The sequence below is a fragment of the Alosa sapidissima genome, chromosome 1 (assembly GCF_018492685.1).
Source record: "Alosa sapidissima isolate fAloSap1 chromosome 1, fAloSap1.pri, whole genome shotgun sequence".
NCBI lineage: Eukaryota > Metazoa > Chordata > Actinopteri > Clupeiformes > Clupeidae > Alosa > Alosa sapidissima.
This window is the reverse complement of record NC_055957.1, coordinates 41,187,141-41,207,140: the sequence shown is the minus strand read 5'-3', so window position 1 is coordinate 41,207,140 and position 20,000 is coordinate 41,187,141. Positions and strand designations below refer to the sequence as shown.

Here is a 20,000-nt window from a genome sequence, read left to right as displayed (position 1 = left end):
ACCTCCACCTCCACCACCAACACCAACACCTCCACCTCCACCTCCCTTCCGTAAATAAGAAAGCTGTTCTTAACACTTCTCTTTTCCCTCCTGTGAGGTCAGCAACCTCTCTGTTGCTCCGTCACTCTGCCGTTCCTCTCTTTCTCCTTTTCTGTCTTCTTTCTATACCTACCCATCAATACAGATGTGCTCTCATGAAACATGCATGAGGACTCAAGAGCCACTTATGTGGAGTTACAGGTAGAAAGGCCTCTTTCGGTTACTTTGTATTCACTGCATGTTGGCTGTTATGTTGAGCAGCACAGAGATGACTTTTCGGAGATGCTCTCCATGACGTGTTTACGGCTCAGGGGTTAGATTGAATGTCAGTGACTGTGGTATTTCAGGCACTTAGAAGAAGCCTGTTGGACTTGAAATGGACCTGAATATCACTTCATGAATATCACTTCAGGAATATCACTTCAGGTATATCACTTCATGACAGATTTTTAACAAGCATGGCAGCACAACATTGGACACAGCACAGTACACACACACTGTACAGGAAACGGTCCAAATAAATATTCAATTCAATATGTCTTCATGTCTGTAAATATATCTTATTTTACAGTAGAAATGTAGGCATGGGCATTCTGGTCTGGCTCACAATCAAGGTGGAGGCAGGGTGTGATGTTTTAGGACATGATGTCGCTGGGGCTCAAGCTGGCTGCTTGATGCTGCTGCAGGACCCGAGACTCAGGGCATTACAGGAAGTCATGAGAGACTCAGGGCATTACAGGAAGTCATGAGAGATACACACTTCCTGGAGGTCCCCTGCAGGGCGGCACTGAGGCCAGGGGTTCGGTGCAGAGTGCAGGGAGCTCATACACAGAGAAAACACGTAGGTGTCCTTGTATCTGCGCTGTCGCTTTGGATGAAAAGCATCTGGAAAAAAAAAGGCTCTGAACTCACCAGCCCCTCCCTCAGTGAGACGCAAGCCTTTCTCCTACCCCCCCCCTCTGTTCCCTACCTCTCTGACCCTCCCTCAGTGAGACGCAAGCCTTCCCCCCCTCCGTTCCCTACCTCTCTGCCCCTCCCTCAGTGAGACGCAAGCCTTTCTCCTCCCCCCCCCCCCCACCCTACCTCTCTGCCCCCTTGGCAGTGCCCGTATTGTCACTCTGCCACACAGAATAGCAATGGGGACCCTTTGCCCTGTGGACACATCATCCAGGGTACGTGCGTAAACGATCAGAGGCGTTTCCACGGCAAATATCTCGGGGGTATTATGCCGTTCCAAAGCTCCCACCCCCACACGCTCTTTTAAATCAAGGTGTCCTTGCCTCAGCGAGCCGCTTTAAAATAGCCAAATACTGTTATTTCTGATTGAAAGATAACAACTCTAATAGGGACGGGGCGGTATAAATCTCTCACACTGTCTCATTTCCCCCCCCCCCCTAAATATAATAGCCGAGACTGATAAGAGGCTGGCTGAGTAATGCTACTGTTTTTGCTCTGGCAGGAATGAAAAGTCCCATTTCCTGATAAATCAGGTTATCTGCGGCCAAAACAGCTTTATATACTGTCAGCCCAGAAAACTAGTAATCTTCCCACCAACCCTTATCTTGAGCACGTAAGAAATGAAGTAAACCACAACAAGAGTAAAAAAAAGACGGCGCTCTGTGGAAAGGCTGCGGTTGCCTGCTTGTGGTGTCTGGTGATTTCGGCAGGAGCGCAGTGAAGCAACGTTTTGAGTGGAAGAGTCGCTTCAGTGAAAGTTAGTAGAATTAATAAAAGGTTTATATTTGTTGACTTTGTGTGTTGTATGTGCAAGTGTGATTTGCCAGTGCCATTGCCTGGTGTGTTGTTGTGTGGGCGCTGGAAAAGATGTGAGGTTTATGGGTGAGTCAGCACAGGCCTTGTGTAATAGGTGGCAATTAATCACAGGGGAAGAGGACAGAGTGTGAGCGAAGGAGAGAAAACAGAAATAAAAACGACAAATTCCACGAATAGAAGGAAGGGAAGAAAACTGAAAAAAAAAAATAAGGGGACTAGATGCCAAGGATCTGACTGGAGGCAGAGGCAAGGCTGCAGGGTTGGCTGAATAGACTAGTATTTCTCCTGCTCTCTCTTTCTTTCTGTGTCTTTGTGTTGACAGTGCTATATCTGCAGCTTGGCGGAGTGCGTGCGTGTGTCTGTGTCTGTGTCTGTGTGTGTGTGTGTGTGTGTGTGTGTGTGTGTGTGTGTGTGTGTGTGTGTGTGTGTCTGTGTCTGTGTGTGTGTGTGTGTGTGTGTGTGTCTGTGTCTGTGTGTGTGTGTTGTGGTCTGGGAATAGAGTAGATGTGTGGAGTGCAGGTGCTCTTTAACCTGCCCACAGGTGAAGTGTGTGTGGCAGTGTGGCCCAGAGCAGGGGCGGCTCTCTGCTGCATGTGAATGTCAGAGACAGTTAGGGCAACACTCTTTCACTCTTTCATTCTCTCTCTCTCTCTCTCTCTTATTTCTCCATGTTCCTGCTCTCCTCATCCCTGTGGGGAAGGTGAGAATATGCAGTGTAAGCCTTTTGAGTTAGTGTTGCCCCCTCTCACTTTATCACCCCCCCCCCCCCTCTCTCTCTCTCTTTCGCTCTGTCACCTCCTCTCTTCCCCCCTGCCTGTGCGCTGACATATAAACTCACTGGACTTGGCACTGCTGTGCCGCTGCTCACCTGTTGTGTGTGGACAGGGCCCGCATCCCCTGTCCGTATGTAGGCCGTCAGGCTGTGGAGAGGCGCTGCTGGGACTGGACCCTCTGGTTTTAGACGGCCATTAATAATGGCACAGACAGACGTGCGGAGGCCTCAGCCGCCTCCCAGACTCCCCGTGCCCTCCTCCACATCCCCAGCAGTCTCTGCCTCCTTCTCCTCTTCATCTGTCTTTTTACTCTTTCACTCAATTTTTATTCTCTCTCTCTCTCTCTCTCTCTCTCTCTCTCTCCCTCTGTCTCCTTGCTGCCCCATCCCTTTCTCTTTCATTCCCAAGTTTTCCTGCATTTTCTTTCCTTTTTATTTCATTTTCTTTTTCCTTCCCTTTATTCCTCACTCACCCCTCTCTGTGCCACCTTCCACATGTTTATTCCTCACTCACCCCTCTCTGTGCCACCTTCCACATGTTTTTCTGGCATCCCAGAGCCCCTTGATCCCTCAGATTCCTTTTTCCCCTCCTTTTGAAGTAGGTTAACCTTAATGCAACTCCTCTCTCTATCTCTCCCTCTCTCTCTCCTTCTCTCCCTCTCTCCTTCTCTCACGCTCTACCTCTCTTTCCCTCTTTCCTCTCACCAGCCAGAGTCTCATTATGCATTGTCTGACAAACAGCCTGCCTCTATGTTTCAGTGCGAGGTGGCAGTGTTCCGGTAGGTTCTGTGGTTACACTCCAAAAAAGAAGCCTTTCCTGGGGACCGCTAGGCATGCTGTGATGCCTTTTCAGCAGGGCTCAGTATAAAGGAACTGCAGTCAAGAGCCTTCTCGCTGGCACAGAGGCTGGATCTGTGAAACTGTTTTGGCTCTGCTTTTGTTTTGGATGTGCTTTTTTGCTTTACCTGCATAACTCTACTCTTAACTGCAAACAGTATAATAAGGCAGGGCAGTACGTAGAATGGCAAATTGAAATTGAAAGGCAGCACTGTAAGCAGTAGCGATTGCCGCGGCAGCCTAAACAAACGATTTATAATGGAGACAATGCAGCGATAATGGCAATCTTATAGGTCCCTTAGTTGCTGAGGCAGTGCCATTTCCCTTCAAGTATTAGGGCTGTTTCCTCCCACTACATTAAGGCCAAACAAATTGAGTTCTTAAGAATAAAGCGCTTGTGGAACATGGCGGGATAGCGGGACCACATCTAAACGGTGGGCCTGGATGTGAATATACATGCCACTCTGTGCACCAGGATGCAGAGGAGTGCAAATTGTAAACATCTGACAGGTTCAGGCGTGTCAGAACTTTATGGGACAGTAAGATGCATTAGACTTAACGTAATCTGACTCCGTAATTAGTAAACAACCTACAATATCACTACAGTTTATAAAACAAATGTTAAACGCAAGGGCAGGGCACACAAGGAACAGTTTTATAATGCAATAAACGGTAGCTTAAATTTTACAGATGTCAAGTAAACACAAAACCAAACCTGGGATGAATGAGGGAGAGAAAAGGGGAAGGGAAGACAAAGAGGGAAAGAGCAGAGCAGAGAAGAGAAGAGAAGAGCAGCTCCCGAGCACTCTCAGGTGTTTGGTTTTATACTCAAACTCATTCCTATGCATTTGCCAGTGACAAATCCCTGTGAGCCCCCAAGATAGCACTACACCCTCATTAATCAAGGCCCAGCAGAGATCACATTGGACTAGTTGGGCTATAAAGTATAAAACATACTTCAGATTGTAATGAAACCATGACCAGACTGCTGCCCATATAACAAGGATTAGAGACCAAACATGAACATTTTACATTAATACACAGTGAAATTACACAAAGTAAAAAAACAAACAAAAAAACACTCATCTTGAGTCTCTCTGACCCTGGTGAAGGGCTGGGTCAAATGATCAAAGGACACAGGATATGCAATTAGCAGCATTGTGATCAGGCCTTGGGTGCCTGATATAAGCAGTCCATAGATACATCAGTTCAAGTTGGAAAGCTGTGGTGTGACTTGCCTTTTTGACCAGATAGGCAAAAATAATGGAATTGTCCATTTAGCTGGATGCAATCATTCTCAGAGTGGATTCTGCCTTACAAAATGAACTCGGGGCCGCGGCTGCATTATCAGGCTCAAAGTGGCAGGTTTGCTGCCTAGCGCTGAGCGAGTGGAGAGGGCTGATTTATGTATCCCACGCAGCTGTCACATCATGACGTGACCTGCTATTTCCTTGATTCACCTCTTGTATGGAGGGATGGCAGGAAAGGTGAAGCTTATTGCGTTTGGTTGGTCGCAACGGAAAGAGCTCATCAGAGTGAGCAATGGAAGCTGCAGACAGCCTTTAAGGAGAAAGATAAAGAATTAAGGAGAAAGGTTATCTCCAAGAAGCAGTTTGTGAAAATATCTCATCTCCCCGTCCCCCTCATCCCTCTCTCCCTCTCTCCATCTCTCTCTCCATCTCTTTCTTGCTCAGCCTGTCTATCAGTAGTGGACACTGACAGGACTTTAAGAGTGTCGTGTCGATCTACGTTTAAACCACATGATTTGTTATTTGTAGTCTCTCATGTCCTGCAATGTGGGGTCTAATGAAATAGCTTCCCAGTGTACTGAGCTGCACAGAGAAGGTATGCTGCTAATGTGATCACTTTTCCAATAAACCATGCCTATTCCAGCATGTCTCTGCTTCTTAAAACTGCACAGTACAAACTGCTGCAAATGGGATATTCAAATTGTACAGCCGTAAAACATAATATCTCCACCATCAATATGGTAATTTCTTTTTCCCTTCTCCTCGCTGCAGCCGCTGATAGTAAAAACCTCGATTTGTGGCAACTTAAACAATAAAAAGGGAGTGCTGGTATTCTGCATTCTGTGCTTAAAAGCCTCATAAACCCAGAGGATTCTGGAGTCAGCCTCCCAGAGCTAACCTTGAAGGTCACCTTTCTGCCAGGCTCTGGCTACAGATCGACCCGAGCCTTCTGCTGCCCCCTCTCTTGCCAAATGTGTGTGTGTGTGTGTGGGTGACTGGGTGGGAGTGGGGGGATTTTTGTGCACCCCAACATTTGTTCGTCAGGGTCTAGTGAGCCATTCTCACATGCTCTTCCTCCTGTCCCTCCTCCTCTCTCTCCTCCGGCCGCTTGCTAGTGCTAAGCCCCATGTCTGCTTGATATGCTCTTCACCTAGGCACCTGTCATGATTAGCATGTCGAAGGCGTTAGCCGTTATGTAGTATTCCCATTATCATTCAGAAGCTGTCGCACTGCTTTGTAATACTGATTGGGCCTGATACTCAGTGTTAACACTATCACATCATCTGCATAAGCCACGCTGTTACAGTTGCATCAAAGTCTTTTGCGTGACTTTAATGATGTAAGCTACTTAAGAAGCGAGGCAAGACAGAACATGGTGTCACATGAGTGTGGAGTGGAGTGAAGATGTCTTTGAAACTTGTGATGTTATTGCTGATACTGCAGCATAATCCATGCTATTATTATTATTATTTTGGATTAGGATTAGGCAAATGTATAAATGCCATACTTAACACCTATCATTAGTAAACTATACCCAGCTGAGACATTTGCGCCTACTGTACTTAGGGGCTCTGGTTGTTATTGTTTAGGAGTTTGTAGGTTCACTGGCAATGACAGACATGTGTTTATTGAAGCTAAACATATCTATTGCAATGTATGCTTCCTCTGTCTTGCATAGCAGTTGACTTTGACATGTTCCCAATAAATAAGCCGATTGCCTCTGTGTGTCTCCTTCTCTCTCCCTCAGAATAAGATCATCCTGGACCCGCTGACGTTCAGCGAGGCTCGCTTCCGTCCCTCGCTGGAGGAACGTCTGGAGAGCATCATCAGTGGCGCCGCCCTCATGGCCGACTCGTCCTGCACGCGTGATGACCGCCGCGAGCGCATCGTGGCCGAGTGCAACGCTGTGCGCCAGGCTCTGCAAGACCTGCTGAGCGAGTACATGAACAATGTGAGTCTGCTTTTTCAATGTGTTGCTGCAAGAAACATACAGACACACACACACACACACACACACACACACACACACACACACACACACACACACACACACACACACACACACTCACAGGTGCATTTACTCAAATACATACACACACAAATACACACACACACACATACCAGGTGCACACAGGTGCAAATACACACACACACACCGGTGCATTTACTCAAATACATGCACATACAAATACACACACACACACACACACACACACACACACACACACACACACACACACACATACACAGACACACAGACACACACACACACACACACACACACACACACACACTGATAAAGACACAGCTATTCTGTCATATGCATTTAGTAGACCATGCAATCGGAGCCGGGGATTTTGAGATACCTGGAGGTTCTACTGAGGCCCATGTCCTGCTTTTCTGACCATTCTCCTGAGGTCTTTAAGGTCCATTTACCAGTAGGTGTGTTGCCTTTTACTGTATGTGGGGGATAACCCCCTGGTTGATGTAGTGAGATGGAGATGCCCAAGTGAAGCCATGTGCAGCCGGCGGGGAAGCAGAGTGGGTGGAAGGAAAGAGGGAGAGAGAGAATGAGAGAGGGAGAGAGGGAGGGAGGGAGGGAGAGAGGGAGGGAGAGAGGGAGGGAGCTGCCTGTCTGATGTTTATGAGTTGAAGCCGCTCATATGATGGCTGTCCTCCCCTGCATATGGGAGAGAGCACAATAGGCATGAGGATGGAGACATACAGTAAATATGTCACACGGGTGACTTGTGAAGATCACACAATTACTCACTCCTCTGTCTCAGCCTGTGCCATTCTATCTGTGTATCTATTTCTGTGTGCGTTGCGTGTCCGTAAGTGAGGAGGAATGCATGGTCCACATCTGGAGCCCCTCTGGCACTATACACAGCTTTACGTCAATTAGTGAAGCAAACCATTATATAAGTCCTGCACACTGCTGAACGTGAGATGCTTCGTCTTGAGATACTTTCCAGATGTCAGAGAAGATTCATTTGCATTTTCTATTCTGACATTTTCTACACTGAGTTCATAATCTGTTTATCAATCCTTCAGATTGAATCTGTGCCTTTTTAACGATCGCTTCAGAAACGTCCTTTCTATGACCTCTAAAGTAAACGTAATGTAAGCTACAGATGCAAACCACAGTGATGTAAAATGGTGTCCCTCCTTCACATACGATCCCACTGCGTCAGTTTAAGCCTGGTGTAGAGTGGCGGCACACTTGGCTCATTAGCAGTGCAGATTCTGATAAAGCTTCAGCTGACAATCCACAGGACGGGGACAGTTAGCTCCAGTGCACTGGCAGTGCGGCAGGGAGAGAGGCTGCCAGCGCGCACGCTCCACAGTGAGCTCCTCTGTGTCCAAGCCACCCGTACATCAGTCAGAGCACTGATGCCTCCAGAGCAATTGGCAGTGTGTCTGTGAGCTGTTATCCAATGAGGCACCCTGAGGCATGCAGTGTGGCATGCACACACACACACACACACACACATACAGAGAAAGAGACCCATACACACACACACACACACACACACGCACACGCACACGCACACGCACACACACACACACACACACACACACACACACACACACACACACACACACACACACACACACACACACTCAGTGTTCAAATTATACCGTGAGCTTCGGGGGTACAGCTATTTCGATTGGTGACATCACTCTCCATTTTACATAGGCTTACACACATGATTTCACACTTGTGGTTCACAGTCAATTTTCCTTTGAAATACAAATTCAACGACACATTAAATGAAACTAATCATACTAGCAAGCACAATATACCTTACACGTTATGGGAATGGTTGAATTTGGGTAAACACTGTTTCAAGGTGCGAACATACAACTTAAGTTTAAGACCCAGAGTTGTTTACAGATGGGCCACAGAAAGTCTCCCGTTTAATAGCCAAGTTCACCTAGCCTAATACAAGGCCAGCCTTTGGTTCATTTGATTCATTTTTCTTGGATAGCCTAAGCCTACCAAACATCAAGCAGATAAAAAAAAAAAATACTTGTTCACGGTTGGAAAACAAATATCTTTACGTTGTTTAGCGTAGGGCATTTAATATAATGTAGCCTAGTGCATTGTGCGCCTGGTGTTATATCACAAAACATTTGTGCAACAATACGCTTTTAAGAAAGGCTGATCTCTAATAATGGCAACGAGGAAAGACATTTCAGGTCCAATTGATTATTATATGTTCACGTAGCGTTTCAAACAAACTGCAGGTAATGTTACAATTATGGGTGTATGGGCATTTGCTTAAAAAAGGTTGAGAACCACTAATCTACATGCGAAATTCTCTGAATATTAGGGCAAATTCCCTCATTTATTTAGACATTAAGAATGAAATTGCACAAAATGATAAATCACCTCATTAAACCTCTCCCGTGTCAGTATATCTATGGAACTCCTATGGCGTGTGATTGTAGGCCTGATTTTTAAGCTAAGCAGCAGCAATGGTCGTGGCCGCTGAGTGGAAGGGAGACCTACGGTTAAACCATAGGGATCTTGCTACTCAATGTTTTTCTAAGGTTGGCTATCACTATGTTACAAAGGCAGTGAAATATTAGACAAATGTATGGCCAGTTGGCCACCGCTTGTTAACCCATACGCATATCAGGCTTTTGCAGCCTACACTGTGCATTTGTTTTAATTCGTCAGTATTATATCATAGCAAAGAACACAGTCTGAACGTACCAGATAAATGGTACAGCCCAATGGGGGTGAGGGTTTGAAAATCGTATTTCATTAGATTATATCCTGAATTGTTGGTACTGTATGTGATGGCAATGCTGCATTTAATTACATGCAATATTGGATAACATTACATTTTATTAAATTCTTCAGTACTCCCCAAACTATTATTTTTATCCCTTTTGGGAGGGTCCAAGTCTCATCTAGGAGGGTCGGTCCCCCCCAATACCCCCCGTAATTCGAACCATGCACACACACACACACACACACACACAAACACACACACACACACACACACACACACACACACACACACACACACACACACACACACACACACACACACACAGACCCATTCACACACACACTCTCTCTCTCAACCTCTCTCTCTCTATCTCTTTCTCTCTCTCTCTGAGGGCCCTGTTTTTGGAAAGCCTCATAGTCATTTGAGAATGAAAGGATGGCACTTTACCCAAACACTGCTTCATAAGACTAAACTAATCAGGTCATAAATGTATTTATAGCACTGGTGTTCAAACTATTTATGATCCTATATGGCATCTGACATGATGGATGGAATGACAACTTAATAACATGTGATGTGAAATAAAGCTTGCCTTTAAAATGTCATGGTGGTTACCGATGATGGCATGACATAAGTCAAACCAGCAAATAGAGCTTGTCATGATGTGTCAGTATATCGGTGTTACAGTTATGAATGTTTTATGAAGCAGGGCTAAAGTAAAGTGTCACTGAATAAAGGTGTGACATACTGTCTCCCATGAATACACAGGGATGCTATCACACACACACACACACACACACACACACACACACACACACACACACACACACACACACACACACCCACACACCAGAATGTTGTGGATGTGCTAGAAGTGTCAAACAAAGACTTCTGAAGCGTTCTGATGGCTGTCAGAGATAGCATCACGCTGCCAACACACATGTTTACCTGGTCTGTTTGGCCTGTCAGGTGCCCCCCGTGAGGAGCGTTTATGGAAGGATTCTGCCCATTTCACTTGGTGCTTGCTCCAGTCTAAGAATAGGCATCTTTTTTAAAGCACAAATCACAAGTCCTGCCCATCATGACTCATGACGTATGCAAGGTTTTTCAGAAAGCCTTTTCAGTGGGTGTGTGTGTTTGTGTGTGTGTGTGTGTGCGTGCGTGTTTGCCAGGGTAAGTCTGCTGTCTCTCAGATAGTGCTGTGGTGTCAGCAGAGTGTCAGACACTTGGAGGAGTGGAGCTCAGGCATTAAGCATGTAAGTGTGTGTGTGTGTGTGTGTGTGTGTGTGTGTGCATGTGTGTGTGTGTGTGGACGAGTGGATCTCAGTATTAAGCATACGTAATCCACTGGCTTTGTCCTAAGTGTGGGAGGACAACGTGCATGCTGCCACAGCATCAGGGTCTTGACCAATCTGGTCAAAAAAAGCGGAACCAGAGCCCTGCTAGTCTATGGCAAGTCCTCCCGTCATTATGCCGATCCTCAATCATTCTGTGTGTGTGTGTGTGTGTGTGTGTGTGTTTGTTTGCTAGCGACCCCAACAACTGTCCTGGTGTGGCATCACCAGAAGATAACTCCACATGCTGGTATAACAAGCTTGTTCAAATATCGAGGCAGAGGATGTGCTTATTGCATGTCCTAAACGGCTCCTTTTGTGTGGATGTATGCAAGTGTATTTGTAATCACGTTTGATGCTGGTCTGTGGGCATAAGCCTGTGTGTTTTGGCTGTTGCTCAATTCTGATTTGGCCTGTAACTAGGTGAGCTTCACTCTAGGAGATCCAGGAGAGGAGAGCATGGCCTGGGAGAGTTCTCTGGGAGAAGGGCTTTCTGTGGGGGTGAGGTTTGGCTGCGGTTCGCCTGTGGGCTACACCATTTAGAGAGAGAGAGAGAGAGAGAGAAGAGCATCTGATCTTCCACAATCACACAGACTGGTTAAAGAACCATTATCATCTTTGATTTATTTAATTTTTAACTTCCCTCGTCTCGTCTCTGACTAGCATGTGTTTTCCCTCCCTCTCTCTATCAAATTCACATTCAAATTCTAAATGCTTTATTGGCATGACAAGGTTACTCAGATTACTCAAAGCTGTACTCATATTGCCAAAGTTATTTCCAGTATACAATAAATCTGGACATGCACATATACACATCAGTGCAAAGAATGGAAGAATGAAATAAATAAATTAAGTAAAATAAAATGCAGTATATGGTATATTTGTGTATTTGTGTGTGTGTGTGTGTGTGTGTGTGTGTGTGTGTGTGTGTGTGTGTGCCCTGTCTCATTCTCCTAATAGTATCTTTAATTTTGATACATCATTAAGTTGATTAAAATTAGGAATTTCTGAATTGAATGTGTTGAAGAAAAGGCTTCTTGTGTGATTGAAGGATGTATGTACATTGTTGGAGAAAATGCCATGATATGTTGTCCAATTTGTGGACATACAGCCTGTATTTGGTTAGAGTCAGTCTCTGTTTTCTATCTCTGACAGTAGAGAGTTATTCTGCTAATTCATATTCTCGGTTTAGGGCCAGAAAACATTATAATCTACTTTGATATTTAGTTTATTCTTCCCAATGTTCCAAATAGGCTTCTCTACATTGCTTCATAATTTGGTTTACTTGAGTTCATACATTTCTCACACTCTTTTGGAAAACAATTAACACAGATGTCATTCAAAGACTCTCAGCTTCCCTGTGCTAAACAAAAGGGAGACATCTATTCACTGGTGTTACCGTAGATATTCCTTGCATAAGTCTGAATCTCTGATACACCTTTGTGAATCTCCTTTGCACAATTCTTCAATCAACAATCATTCATTATACATAAGAGATACCATGTCTGTTCTATGTTGTTATTTGCAATTATGGATCTAAGACACATTTAGAAAAAGTGCTGTATTGCCTATTTGGTGAAGAAAACAGTATAAAAACTGTTTACTGTAGGTCTGTTTCAATGAAAAATGACAAGTTGTAGTTCAATGAAATGTGTCATGTCTAGGTGCTTACTATAGGTCTGATGTGTCAATGACAGTAACATCTTGGGAGGAATGAATACAATTATTTTTTATTCAGTATATTTTGTATTTTCAACCAGAAAGAAATGGCACATACAGCAAAAATTAAGACTTAAACTCTTTTTTAGAACTATGTTTTGCATTTTGTTGTCCAGTGTGTAATGATTGATTGAAATCACACAGTGATTTGACTACATGCAAAATTTGCTTTTGCTGCATGTTTTAAATGTTTTGAGAGAGTAAGTGCCTTTTGCAAGCAAAATGTGTCATTTTGGCCAGAGTGCTTGTTTAGACCTGCGTGTTAATTGTTTTGAAAACATGGTGTCAGATTTGACACAAGCATTAAAGCGATCAAGGCAAACACTAAATGATTAGTGGGCATCTGCCTAATTCAGCTCTACATGCATTTGTTGCCGTTTTCTCTGTACTGTACATGTAAAATGTATCTGCAGAATTCTGCATGTAGGGATTCTATTGTGTGTTTGTCCCAATGAGTATAGCTATGATGACTATATCTCTCTCTCTCTCTCTCTCCCCCCACCACCTCAGAGAAAACTGACTGTGCAGAGATATTTTCAGCTGCTTCATTAGCTTCTGAAGTTGTGGTTTGGGAGCTACAGCTGGGAGCCTAAAAGGTGCCCCCGGTCATGATGATGGGAGGAAAAACAAACACACACACACAAGGAAGACGAGAGTCTTTTGAGGCTTCAGAGAGCGCTAAAAGAACTAGCGTAAATCTCATTACAATGTCATAGGAAACAAATGGCTCTGACCCCAATTCCTCTGCTTCCTTGAAAATTTGCCAGATACATTTAAATAGCCTGGCACATTTTGGGTGTCTTTGCTGCAGTTACGGAGGATTTAAGCCTCTTTTATGAAGGGCCCTGCTGCAGTAGGAGTAAGTGGTTTTAAATATGCATTTGTGCATTTTTGTGTGTATTTGTACAGTTGTAGTATGTGATAAGCTTGATTCTCTATGTGAATGAGTGTGTGTGTGCATGCATTTGTGTATGTGTCTCTACAGTATGTGTGAGAGAGAGAGAGAGAGAGAAAGAGAGAGAAAGAGAGAGAGGAAGGGAGAGAGAAGGAGTCAGAAAGAGCTAAGACTAAATATTTTATGTTCACACTCATTTCTCAAAAAAACCCTCAAAGCAACCCACACACCACCTGTTGAGGGCCCAAGCAATTCACAGAGTTTATGCAAAAAAGCTTTCAGACAGCGAGCCAGTTGACATTTATTGTAGTGAGGCGGCCCAGAGAGCTGCCACTGGAGCCCCTCCCCACCCTCTGCTGCTGCTGCCACGGCCTCATCCCTTCTCTCTGGAGAGTCCAAATTGCACTTGATGTCAGCACCAGAAACACCTCTGTTACCCCCCTCCCCCTCTCACAAACACACACACACACACACACACACACACACACACACACACACACACACACACACACACACACACACACACACACACACCACCACCACCACCACCACACTATAGGTCCCATCTAATCGTTTAGCTGGCCCCTTCCCGAAACATTCAGTGGCACAGCACAAGGTTAATCAATGTGCCAACAGACCATAAATTAGGCCGAAGTGACAGGCGAATGTCCATACCTGTCCGGGCCGCTGGTGATCGGTGATTGGTGACAGCGGCCGGGCTCCCGCTTGGCTGCTGAATCATCAACGCTCCTTGATTTAGCTACGGCAGCCGCGACAGGCTGATCTATCAATTGATCGGCGGGGGTAATGCATTGCTGGCATCTGGTCAAGGGAGTCTGGGGTCGGGCGGGCAGGAGGACCGGGCACTGGGAGGGTTATTGCACCCAACCCCACCCCCCCCCGCACTCCGCTCCCCTCCCTATGCAAGCAGTAAACAGGATTTAGGGAGTTGGTTAGCAGAGCTTAATCTTGCAGTTAGCGGGACGTGGCACCCCTGCGGCTGCTGGCCGTTTAAAGAAGACGGATGCCCCGGCGCTGGGCAGAGCTGGGCTGGCCCTGGGGAGTGACACAGAGGGCTTAATCAACAGCCTCTACTGCCCTGCAGCCTCTACTGCTGCTGCTGCTGTTGCTGATGGAGGCCAACCACTGCAAACCTTTTAGGAGAGAGAGAGAGAGAGAGAGAGAGAGAGAGAGATGCATTTTGGATGCAAGACTCATCACCCCTCTCCAGTGCCCCTGATTGCAGAGGAAGTGTTGTGCTGCCAATCAGTTATTTGTTCTGGAGAAGAGAGGATAAGGATCCCCAGCAGCACAGGAGACAGAGAGAGAGGCATGGTGGCTGGGCTCAGCATGGACCCCTTGTCATCCCTCTCCAAATGCTCCAAGCCCCCCATTTACAAATCACAGATTCCACTGTGTCTGCTGCACGCTGTCATCTCAGGAGATAATAGCGGGTCTTTATTGGGCGACCGTGCTGGCTGAATCGATGACTCTGTGTTTACTTCTAGGTGTCATTCAAGGTTTTATGAAGGACACGGATGAACAAGGAGAGCTGAATTAAACATGAATGACTGGGCTCAGCAGTAATTACCATCCATGTAACACTGCATTAGAATGGAGCTCAACTGAGAGTGCATTAACGTACTGTATGGCCGTCTGGTCCACACTCTCCTCCTACTCACTGGCGGGCTGAGACATTCACCTATTTGTGTTTTGGCTCAAGTCATTTTGCTCAAGTCTCAATCCTCCAAGGTGTGTGTAAGGTTTGTGTGGCACTAAGTACAGTCCCCATGGACAATACTGTGTAAACTCTACTGAAATGGCAGACTGAGTGACTTTACTGATCTAGGGATGAAAGGCCTATATATGCCTATATCATGTATTCCTAGGTTGAGTAAGTAAGAACATGTCTTCAATTGTAAGAACATGTCTTCAGTTATGGACAGGGTTGTAGTGGTTAAATAAGAGGTGGGTAAACTATGAATTCTGTGATCATGGTAAGGTGGACTGGTATTGGATTTTTAAAAAAAAGACATTCAGAACAGGTTTGATGATGGTGGAGGTTATTGTCCAATGTTTATAACAATACCAGTGGTATTAAATGGTTCCTAAAGTGTTGATAAGTGTACATATTGTGAATGTGGATAATACAGTGTGATTTGTTAATGTTAAAAGTTGCAATTGGTGAACAAACTATTTTGAGAGGTGAATAAACTCTAATAAGAGGTGGATAAACTGTGTTTACTTGTGTTAAGCCTCCACTACATCCCTGGTTACAGGGATGTCAATCTTAATTATGCAGCTAAATTTAAAATCAATAGATAATATCCATAACAACAATTGACATGAAGCTAAAGTCTAAGTCATAGTCATAAATGACTGCAGAAGCTAACTTTTCATTGTATGCTTAACGTTATTTCATGAATAACCTATTTTGTGCTGCACATGAGTGAGATACATCATATTAATTGTTTAAATGTAAACATTTTTGTCACAAAACCTAGTTAGAGCGGACACGTTTTACTGGATACTGGACATTTATACTGTTTATTATTAGTAGTAGTAGTAGTATTAATATTGTTTATGTTTTCAATGTATTTTTTGTTTTTTTAATTCAAATTTACTAAGGCAAAAAAGATAGGGCCCATCACGTTAGTTAGTTTGAGGTTCAGGCTAACTGAAGCCCTGCAGCTGTCACAGGATCCTCCACCCACTCTACTGACACCACCCTAAGGGCTTTTTCACATGTGGTTAGTTCCAGGCAATCAGGTTCATCTCAGGCACACACACACAAACACACACACAAACATACACACACACACACACTTGAAATGTGTCTGTGTAAACAATTTGATTGATCTAAATGTGGGAAGGCTCATGTGTCCAGGGAGCTGCTGACCACTAAGATGCAGCAGTACAGGTGATGCCCCCCCCCAGCAGTACAGGTGATGCCCCCCCCCCAGCAGTACAGGTGATGCCCCCCCCCCCCCCCCATCTCTCTTTTTCTTTGTCTGCCTCCTTTCTTTCCATTTGAGAGCTGAAAGGGGTTCCATAGACAGTGCTAGCTTTGCCTCGTAGATTGTTTAGAGACATGCTCAGCACATTGAGGCTCTGTTACAGTCATGTGGGAAATGCAGACATTGTGTGGCAGTAAGCAGAGAGTCTGCCGAGAGTCCCACTGCTTTTTGTTCTGCCGCTGATAATACATATAGAAGAAGTCAAGTTTCAATTACCCCAGTGCATCTCTCTCTCTCTTTTTCTCTCTCTCTCTATGTTCCTTTCTTTCTCTCTCTCCGTCCACCTCTCACTCTGCCTCATCAGGGGCTGCCTCCTCCTCCTCGTTTTATATCCTCCTCCTCCTCTCTTTCCCTTTGGCACCTTTCTCTCTGACTATTTTCACACGTTGAGATCTCATTTAACAAATGTACTCACACACACACACACGCGCGTGCGCGCACGCACACACGCACGCACGCACATAGACACACACACACACATTACGCTGTGTTACTCCATCTCCTGCTGCCCACTATTAGAATGTGGTGCATGTGGGCTGTGGGATCTTGCATTATGTTGCAGTAAGGAGTAGGTAATTAATATTACACAATCAGACAGCATGGGGACGTGTGCACATACACACACACCCACCCACATACACACATCCACTCTCTCTCTCACACACACACACACACACACACACAAACACACACACACACAATACTGGGGTAACCCATTGTATTGCAGTGGCATGGTAGTCTGCTTAGGAAGAGGTATTCGCTGGAATAGCCTAATGTACTATGATACCACAGTGCTCAAAAAGCTTGTGCATTGATGCCCCTTGTGTGTGTGTGTGTGTGTGTGCTCTTTTCAGCATTGCTTGAGTGTTTGTTTGTTTGGCAATGCCCTAATGTTTGTTTGTTTGTTTCTGTGTTTGTGTGTTTGTTTATCTCATGTGCATTTGTATCACAATCCCCACAGGGATGTTTATTTAGCGATGCCCTGATGTATGCTTGCCTAGCGATGCCCCTGGCGGGCCGTTTGTTTAGCAGTGCCCTTTTTTACTCAGTGGCTTTGACTGGGAGTGCTTAGGAGTGCCCGACTCTGTACATTTGCAGTGTCAGGGCTCAGTGTCTTGTGTACTCATACACTGGGACATTGCGGGGTGGTGCAGTGGTGCTGGGGAGTGGTTGGGAGCGACCGTGTTGTCCATGTCAAACAGCCTAATGGATTTCATTTGAAGTGTGCACATGTTTGGGTAAAACACTTCTACCAGGGAATGACACATCTTCTTTTTTTTTTCCTTTAGAGGACTAGGTGTCCCAGAATGAACCACCTCCTACACACACACACACACACACACACACACGCACGCACACACACACACACACACTGTACTGCCTTCGCCTGTCTAACAGCAGGGGAGGTCGGGGGCCATAATGCTCCCTCTGCCCACTTAATGCCAGCATATGATGGCAGCCCCTGGGGCTCAGGTCGGCCTGCCCGCGGTAATGCCACCACCCAGCGGGGGTCCCGTTCTCCTTAATGCCAGTGCGCTCACCAGGGCAGGCAGGGGCCAGGCAGGGGCACTCCGGGGGGTCTCGCTCTCCTCCTCTGCCCCTGGCGCGCCGGCTGGGCATGTGGGCGGTCGGCCGGTCGGCGTGTGCCTTTGTGACGCCCGCGCGGGTTTTGTTTGAGGAGCCTGGAGGTCGTCCAGCCGGCTGGCCGTCCAGAGATCCCATTAATCCACTGCCACCACAGCGCCGACCACCGTGTCAGACAGCAGCTTAACAAGCAGGCTGCCGGCTAATCACCGGGCAGCCACCAGCCGTGCCTGACAGGTATGGCACTGTGACTGGGACTCACACACACAAACTCACTCTCTCTCTTTCTCTCTCTCCCTTTCTCTCTCTCTCTCACACACACACACACAATCTCTCTCTCTCTCTCACACACACACACAGACACACACAGACACACACACACACACTCATGCACACACACATCCCTTCCTTGTCTTCCTTTTCATCCTTTGCCATTTTACTCATCTTTTACACCCCCCCCCCCTCCATCTCCCATCTCTTTCTCTCGTTTTTCTCTCTTGATCTTCTTCAGATTGGGAGGAAGGGTGTTGTCATGATTGTGCTTGCACTGCTTCTCGGAGGCACTCGACCATAAAAAAGGCCTTGTCTGGCTGGATGGCAGAATAGACGTGGGAGGGAGGGACTGCGTGTGAGCGATGCGATCTGCTTGCCATTATTCCCCGTTACGGCTATGGCGTTTTAGCAGCTCCGTGTGACATAACACTCTTCACAGTATTTGGAGCGTGATTTCCATGTGTGCTAGCTGCAAGCGTCTTGTTGCAGAGGCCTGATTCAGTGATGTGCACAGCCAAGTCTAGAAATGAAAACACACTACAGTATTTCTCAGTTTCTCATCCCTCTTTCCTTCCCTCTCCCTCCTCATGCACTCACGTGTACATGTGATACTGTATGTGTTAGTGTGTTGTGTATGGAGCCTAGAAAGCTTTCTGTGGTTATCAATACATAAAAGATTGCTGAGGTTCCTTTAGATCTTCTCCTCATCCTCTCACATCATCTTTCCCCCACCCGACCCCTCCCATCGGTGATTACAGACTCAGCACTTCTGAGGCCTTAAGTGCCCCCACGCCTGCCCATAAATCATATGCCCCCCCCACCACACATACACACACACACACACACACAAACACACACACACACAGACAAGCACACAGACAAACACACACACAGACAAGCACACAGACAAACACACACACAGACGCTCTCCCATCTGTCAACACATGCCGCCGCCTCCATGCATCACGCTCTGCCGGCAGAATGTGTCTCCGTAACCAGAGTGAGGGCACCTCCAGCACACCATATCCCACACCAGGGTGCAGGAAACAACCGCCCTCTTCCCCCTGCTCCTGTATTAAATCGCTAAAGGCTAAAGGCTAACCTCTCTCTCAGGCTCAGCAGTGGATAAATCAATGCTAGGCCGGGACCATTTTCCTATAAGCCGTGTAATGCATACACATTTTGTCCCCATGCTTGACTCAGCTGGTAGGGGATATTTGACCTCCCAGAGGGCCTTTTTGGATGCTGATCAGTGTGCACTGAACGCCCATGTCAACCGCGGTGACCCATGGGGCCCAGAGCTAGTGTTCTGGGAGAAAGTTTACAGTAGGTGTGAAAAATGTAAGCTTTGCTGTTGATTGGAACTTACTTCCCAAGGCTGCTCTCGACCTCACCGCTGGTGGCCTTGTGGACAGGATGGATGGGATGGCCGGGAGGCTTTGTTTGATTTTTGTGTAGGGGGGGGTGCATTTATTTTTGTTCTCCTGCGCTATTCGCTTTCGCTTTTGGATCCGCTATTATTCAGCCCCACTTGCTAATAATCCACTGGCTCGCCAGAGGGGGCTGGATCTGAGGTTTTGTCTGACAATTTATTTATTTATTTATTTTTTTTCTGTGGGTGGCAGAGACCCTCAGCTCTGCGTCTCCTTCTTGTAGATCCTCTCCCAACTCCCTCGTCCTCCTCCAAAATGTGTTATACTGACAGAAGCTCTGCCAAGGAAAATGAACAAAGAGAACAAATTAAGAAAGAAGAAAGGAAGGA

General features: G+C 46.0%; 1 protein-coding gene and 1 long non-coding RNA gene across 3 annotated transcripts in view; one reads left to right on the top strand and one right to left on the bottom strand.

Moving 5' to 3' along the window:
• ctnna2 (catenin (cadherin-associated protein), alpha 2) overlaps positions 1-20,000 on the top strand; it is a 406,672-nt gene that overhangs the window by 130,924 nt on the left and 255,748 nt on the right. For both annotated transcript variants that reach the window (XM_042088135.1, XM_042088145.1), the window contains exon 7: positions 6,419-6,622. In XM_042088135.1, coding sequence (XP_041944069.1) covers positions 6,419-6,622 — 204 coding nt within the window. The remainder of the gene's footprint in view (positions 1-6,418; positions 6,623-20,000) is intronic.
• Positions 9,106-20,000, bottom strand: part of LOC121706744 — a 14,312-nt gene continuing 3,417 nt past the window's right edge. The window contains exon 3 of the long non-coding RNA XR_006031144.1: positions 9,106-9,239. This is a non-coding gene — a long non-coding RNA (uncharacterized LOC121706744). The remainder of the gene's footprint in view (positions 9,240-20,000) is intronic.